Source organism: Carlito syrichta, unplaced genomic scaffold, assembly GCF_000164805.1.
Source record: "Carlito syrichta isolate Samal-C Ts95f unplaced genomic scaffold, Tarsius_syrichta-2.0.1 Scaffold269265, whole genome shotgun sequence".
Lineage (NCBI taxonomy): Eukaryota > Metazoa > Chordata > Mammalia > Primates > Tarsiidae > Carlito > Carlito syrichta.
This window is the reverse complement of record NW_007213361.1, coordinates 94,113-101,462: the sequence shown is the minus strand read 5'-3', so window position 1 is coordinate 101,462 and position 7,350 is coordinate 94,113. Positions and strand designations below refer to the sequence as shown.

The following is a 7,350-nucleotide window of genomic DNA, read 5'->3' as shown; positions in this document are numbered from 1 at the left end:
AAAAGCCAGCCTGGCCACCAGCATGTCTGCCCTGGGCCCTGGAGTCAGGCTTCTCAACTGTGTGGCCTTGCGTGACTTAAATTTCTGAGCCTCGGCGTCTCATTTGTAGCACTAGAAGAGTGTGGTAGGCCAGCTGAGGTTGCATAGGGCTAGCGGGAGATGAGGTCTGTGACATACCTGGCAGAGTGTTGGCACATGGTATTTTGATGATGAGGGTCAGGGTGCTGTTGATGTAGATGCTGATGTAGTGATGAGGATGACGAAGACTGTCTTTTATTTTTATTTTTATTTTGAGTCGGAGTCTCACTCTGTCGCCCGGACTGGAGCGCAGTCGACGCTCCCGGCCACTGCAGCCTCGACCTGCTGGGCTCCGGTGATCCTTCCACCTCCACCTTCCAAGGAGCCGGAACTACAGGCACGCGCTACCACGCCCGGCTGATTTTTTGATTTATTGTAGAGATGAGGTCTCGCCAAGTCGCCCAGGCGGGTCCCGAACCCGCGGGCTCAGGCAATCCACTCATCTCAGCCTCCCAAAGTGCGGGATTATAGGGTGAGCCATCAAGCCCGGCTAGATGACTGTTTTTTATTGAGAACTCACTCTGCTTGACAGTCCGCCATGATTTAGCAACCACCCCATGTCAGGTTGTCCTAATTCAATCCCTAGAGCCTATGTGCATGGCTTTGTGTGGTGTGAGCAGGAGGTGATCTCAGAATCTGATCAGAAGTCTTCTCTGTTCTGAGAAGATGACCAGAGAACCCTCTGTAGCCATTTTCCTTTCCTGTCTGGTATGGCTGTGCTCATTATCTGTCATTTCTTTGGGACTGCAGTTTCAACTCAGATTTCAAAAGCCACTGGAGTGGAGAGAGCTCTTTGACCCTGGGAATTCTAAAGTCATCCAAAGTTTCCAAGGAGAGACTCTTTTGATTTCTCTTTCTTCTTTTTTCTTCCAAGTCCTCCGACTCTTGTCCCGCCAATATAGAAGCTGCCCAGGGCCCTGTGGGACCACGTGCTCAGCCAGCCCAGCCAAGTCCCACTCACCACTCCAGGCAGCGAAGGCCTTGATTTGGCCAACATTCCATCCAAAAGGGGAAGTTTGGGAGTTTGTGCTCTCCAACTTGATTCTCTCGGTGACACAGTTTTGTCATACTCCACAGTCCCATATTCATGAATAAATTCGGCACGGACTTAACTATTTCTGGTCCTGTCTCCTAGCATTGCCTACATATCAGTCCAATGGAGCAGGTCACCCATGCTGCCCTCCTGTTTATCTATTAATCATCTGGCAAATAAACCACTCAGTATCCTGCCCACCTCGGTAATGTTTGTGATGTAATTTGTTTGCATGCCCAAATGTCACCAGCGTTGATTGTAAGAGATGAAAAAAAATGCACTTGCTCAGCATAGCAAGCTCTAGGCCAAAATGGAAGCATGAAATCTCGGGTTTATTTTTGTAATAATGTTTACAGCTGTTTAATGACCCTGAAAAGGTTCAGTAGTCTGGTGTTCTGTATTTCAGAACAGGAGTGCATTATGCTTACAACAACCTTAGTTAAACAGTTTGAGCTGCAACAATTGGAAAAATATATTTAATAACAAGCCACTGTGTTCTAGGTGAAGTTGTCTTAATTACTGCTTCCCCTCAGCGTAAGAAATCAAGGTGGGTTTTAGGGAAGGACCCAGGGTCCCTTGAGACGCCAGGAAGGGGGTCTTCCTCCCACCAGAACTGCAGCTCTGAGATGACTGAATACAACCCACAGCGATGTTCGAAGCCCCCTTTGCTGTGAACCCACGTCCCGACCTCCATGGCAACTTGAAGGTGGGGGTCTCCTGCAAGGTTTTTGAGGCAGCACTTTTGCCCACGCTGATTTTTTTAAAAGGGCATATTTAGTTGTGCTTGGCTAGACAACAATATTTGATTTTTAAAAATCCAGTGGAAATGGTTATTTTGAAAGTCATTTTATTCCCCAACTATTCTTTTTCGTGGTATAAGGAGAAAACTCTTTTATACAACTTACTGGCAAGATCTATATTTTTTAGACTATTCATAAGATTACTTTTTTTTCTGTGCTAGCAAAATGAAACTGTGTTTTTGTGTAAAATTTATTTAGACTTGTAGCAGCTGGCATTTCTGGTGTCCTGATAGTTTTAAATTTCATTTTGAGTGAAAGATACAATTAGGTTCTCTATTGGAAGAGTTAAGTGAAAACTTTTGTCATTGATATCACAGGAAATAGTCTTGAAGGCAGAAATGCAAAATCAAAATAACCATTAGCACCATCAAAGGCAGCTGAATGGCTCACTGTACCTGCGATGATGGGAATGATGAGACAGAATGTATTTTGATAATCGGTGCACCCAGTGGTGGGTTTCATTTGCTGAGTGTGAAATTGCACTGCTCAAGAAGAAACCGCGAATGTTCAGGAGCCTTCTCAGGGGCCCTGCCTGGTGCGGAGGAGGGGCCCAGGCGTTCCCACACCACGGGGGCTGAGAGTCGAGCTCAATTCTTCGTCAGTCTCGACAGTGGAGTTGGGTGCCCGTGTTGCCCGGACCTGACCCGGTGGTGCTCAGGAAGGCTCAGAGCTGGGGTGAGTGTCGTCATGTTTCCATCCCCGGGGAGATGATGCACGAGACACAATGGGTTACAGTGGCCTTTAACTGTCCAGCCTTGGAAGGACATCGGCTACCTTTCCAGAGTTAAGCAAATCCTGTATTCATTGGCTTACTGATCCTTTTCCTTATATGCCTCCGGCTGGGGCCATGAGCCAAAGGCCAGCGGCAAGTTGTTGTTTGGGCAGTAGTTTGTTGACTTGTTTTGATCGTGCTAAGGGTGTTCCTACCTAGGTGATAGGGCTAGATGAGTTCTTGGAGTTTCCTCAGAAGGTCCTGGCTGCTCGGTTGCCTTACACCCAGGATCACGGCTTGCCTGTGGCCTCTGCGGGCCCCGGAGTTCTTGAGGTGAATCCCTGAGCTTATGGATCACGGGGCGCTGAGTCCAGAGCCAGGCCTGCCGAGTGAAGGGCAGGTCGAGCACGTGGGCTAAGGTGCTCCCCGGAAGTCATGGCCGAGAGGCCCGGGCTGCGAGTGGGTGTGCACGTCTGCCCTCTTTGGCAGGACACGGCGGTCCCTGTGGCCGGAGGCTCCCCCAGGGACACTGATAGGCATTCGCTGCAGGCCCTGTGAGGGAGCAGCAGGAATCCAGAGGGAAGGCATACCCCTGTGCTTGCTCCCTGGAGGGTTGGAGGAAAGGCGTGACGAGACTTTGCAGCAGAGTGGCGGAGCCTCCTCCAGTCCCGTGAGCTCTTATCAGTGGGATTCAGTCCTTTAACAGTTGAATAACTGATCCCTTAGTTTCATGATGTAGACATCTGTATAAAATTTCGAGAGTGTTACCAGTTAGGGATTCCCTGTCCCTTCCTCAACACAGGCATAGATACAGGCATGCACGCACACACACAAAACACACACAAAACACAGCCCCCCTATGTACTGCAGCTGCAATGGTTTCTCTTTTCGCCAACTTTGGGATGCTGCTACACGGGAACCTCTTCTTTGCATCTCTGTTATTTGTGGCCTCGCTGGCACTGGCCCCTCGAATCCACAGGCCTTTGAGGGCAGAGACATAGAAGATCCCCAATAAATATTTACTAAATGGCTGAGGTAAGGGATAAATGAATTCTGGATGGGTGAAGTGTCAAGGCTGGAGAATTTGGGGCTGACCCAGGTTTTGTGAGTCCCAGACCGGGCTTGGGGCCAGCTCGTCCTGCCTCGGCTGTTTTGGCCCTGGGACAGCACACCAATTACCCTTTACTCTTTCCAAGAACTCACGCTTCCCTTTCTTGCTCGGAGTTGAGTGGCAGGCATTGGTTATGACCAACCCTTTGCAGCAACCTCGACTGCACCAGCTCGTGGAATCCCAGAAGATTCTGAGATGACCGTCTGGAGTGGCCCGGCCTCACAGTCAGGCTCGGCTCAAGCTTTTCTGGGTCTCATTTGAGGAGCTGGGGACCATAACCCCAGGAGCATCTCTGGGGAGCTGGCCACTTCCTCAGAAACCCTGGGGTTTCTCATGGGCCCTGTGATGATCAGTCACGTTCTAAAGGGCTGCTCTCTGTCTCCTAGTGACCAGCGTCGGGCCCTCAGAGGTGGCCCAAGCTTAGGGTGAAGTGAGAGAGCTGGTGATGGGAGTGTGTTTTCCTTGGGTATTTCTTCACCTTTGGCTGCTGGCTGGTAGCCAGGGACCTTCCCAACTCTGATCAGTTTGGATGACAGATGCTCTTGGACTTGTGTCAAAACTGAGGCTGGATCACGTGAGGCTGAGGTGGAGGTGTGTTTCCTGTGGGGCTAGACTCCTTTCCCGGGCTGTGCTTACAGGGTTTGTTCACTCATTCACCCATTCAGTCAGGAAAGACTGAACCTCAAGGAGTCCGCTCTGTTCTATGCCACAGGGCTTCATTCGGGACCAATGGAGACATCATCTCTGCCCGTATGGGGAAGAAGCATGTCCGTGAAGGGTCAGTAGCAGAATCTTGCCCTCATGCTAAGCACTCAAAGAATAAAGTTAGGTGATGGCACAGAGAAGGGCTGGGGACGCCACTCTTCAGCAGGGAGGGCACAGAGGGCCATGGGGAGAAGGAATATGTGACCTCAGACTCACATGATGAGAAGGAAGCCAACAGCAGCACGTTCTAGAACATTCTGTCTCTCCTCAGCTGAGGCTCTAGCAATGGCATCTGAAGACTAGTTGCTTAAAGGGGTTAAAAACTCTTTGTTGACCCTGGCGCACACACACACACAAAAGTAAAAGTATAAGAGGATTCCATACCTAAGCCAAACGTGAAAACTCCCACGTTCATCATTTGACAAGTTGAGCTGTCCCTTGTGTAGCATGAATGGTGGCGAGCGGGGAGGCCTGGTCTTCAACGCAGTGCTCCTCACTCAACCTGATTTGCAGTCTCGCCGCATTGCACATTCAGCCTTCTCTCCCTCCTGCTGAATTGGCGTCAGCTCATCAGCAGCAACCTGAAAATAGCCCATCTTCCTGGACTCATGTCTTCTGAGCTGGCCAATAGGGCAGCCTTTGGAAATGGGCCAGCCATGTTGGCTTTGGACTTTCCAAACTTTCAAAGGGCTATTGGGTGGAATTGTGAGTGCTCCCATGTGGCTTCAGGGTCATGATCCACGTTGGCTCAGGAGACAAGGAGAGGAGCCAGGCCAGCTGGACGGGCTTGGAGGTGGAAAGGGCTCTAGACAGTACCCCGGGGCGGCTGCTCTCTGCCTGGTCTCGAGCCACCTCTGCACTCTGGGCCTGTTCCTCCCTGCCGGAGAGCAGGTGCCATGAGTTCTGGAGCTGGCAGGGCTAGTCTGCCATCATGTCTTCAGTGCAAGTAGAGGGATGGCACACAGTGGGAGCTCAGTAAGTTTGCTGAATGAATGCAAGAATCTCCCTGGGAAATCAGCTCCCTTCTGACTAGTCTCCAAAATGGGCCTGTTGTTTCTGTTTTGTTTTGTTTCGTTTCATTTTTGAGTGTAGACTACCAGAAACTTAAAGGGAAGATGGAAACCTGGAAACCTTCTTTGACTGCAAGTGCCCATGCATCTTTACATGTGTGCACTTGTACACAGCTGTGCATATCTCCATTCGTGGACACGGCCCAGCACCACCATTGTTATCACGCTCCCTCCTGGAAATACGCTTCCATGTCTTTCTCTTCCCTTCTCTTGCAAGATGGACTTTTCGTGGCTGAGGAAGTCAGGTCTTCCGCTGGAGACCCCTGCCACACACAGTCTACCTGGCAGGAGGCGCAGCAAGTAGCAGACCCTGCTGGAGCTGCGTGTGCTTCCTCCACAGTTGAGCTGTGTCTCCACAGGTCCCCCAGGGCGTTGCTGGCCCAGGCATCAGTGCTGGCCGGGAGGGTTAAGTGCAGCTCCTGGGCCACCTGGCTGGCCACGACAACGAAACTCTGGGATACGAAGAGAAGGGGTGTGCAAAAACAGCCCCGATGGCAGGACGCAAACGTGGACTTCTTTAGGTGGAAGGGAGAGCTGGAAGTGGAAGGACCCCAGGCATGGGTCCATGGCCTTTCAAAGTTGCTCTCCCCACATGTTCCGGTGGGGGGAGGCTTCTCTCCGCTCTCCCTGGAAAGGTCTGGCTATAGCCATTCTGCACAGGCTGGAGGTGGGGGAGCAGAGAGGACTATTAAAGACAATTATGCGGACCAGCTTTGAGTGTTAGTGTTTAACAAACAGCTTTGGGTTCTAATTTTCTGCAAAACACATACTGCAGGTACAATTTGTACTCATTATTGTATATTGGGAAAGTTATTAAAAACACTCAAACTTGGTTGAGACTTCCTATGGCATCGTCCCTGGATTTTAATTGGTTTTTATCTAGTTCTATAACAGACCTCCTTACGCTCAATCAAAGTCCCTCCTTGGATATCCTGCCAGTTGAAGGACAAGGAGAGCCCTATTATATGGTGTAAGTCTTTACTTCAGCCCAAATTTGCACAGTCTTAGCAATCCACTAAGATTCCGTCATGAGATAATTCATGCTTCTTTGGATGGGCACAGTTACCAAATGACAAAATAACAGTGTTTCGTAACATAAGGGTTAAATCTTAATCTCTGAGGTTTGCAAAGCCGCTACTTGCAGTCTCCTTAAAATTTAATATACCTCGTTAATGCTTCCTTGCAAACACTGAAGGATTTTTATGATTATAATCATGTGTTACAGCACCTAGTACTGTTTCTAAGCAGCATACTAATCAGCTTAATGAGATATTACTGCACTTTTTGTTGACTAAAGCAAAATCCCTTTTATTGTTCTAAAGCCTGTCCTTTACTTTATTTTTTCCCAAAACATTATCTTGTTTTATTATGTACCAGTAAATATCATGCCATTGGGTTGTTTTTTTTTTTTTTTTTTTTTTTTTTTATTATTATTTTTTTTTAAAATAGAAAATTGTGTCTTTTTTTTTTTTTTTTTTTTTTTTTTTTTGGGCCGTGAGGTGGATGGCGTCCTTTATGGTCGGGTGGACCTGCAGCAGTTCCTCATCGGGCAGAACTTGGGCATCATGTCTCAGCTGAGTGACATCTAGGAGGACGCCCGCAAGAACTGGAAGTACCCCTGTCCGCTTTGCGGCAAGCGCTTCCGGTTCAACAGCATCCTGTCGTTGCACATGTGCATGCACACGGGCGAGAAACCCTTCAAGTGTCCCTATTGCGACCACCGGGCGGCGCAGAAGGGCAACCTCAAGATCCACCTGCGGACCCACAAGCTGGGCAACCTGGGCAAGGGGCGCGGGCGCGTGCGCGAGGAGAACCGCCTGCTGCACGAGCTGGAGGAGCGC

At 49.5% G+C, this 7,350-nt stretch overlaps 1 protein-coding gene across 1 annotated transcript in view; it reads left to right on the top strand.

The window, feature by feature from the left end:
• Positions 1–6,996: 6,996 nt before the first annotated feature.
• ZNF536 (zinc finger protein 536) overlaps positions 6,997–7,350 on the top strand; it is a gene marked incomplete at both ends in the record, with an annotated part of 92,560 nt that continues 92,206 nt past the window's right edge. Inside the window, 1 exon segment of the mRNA XM_021709639.1 lies at positions 6,997–7,348. Within this exon segment, the coding sequence (XP_021565314.1) occupies positions 6,997–7,348 (352 nt within the window).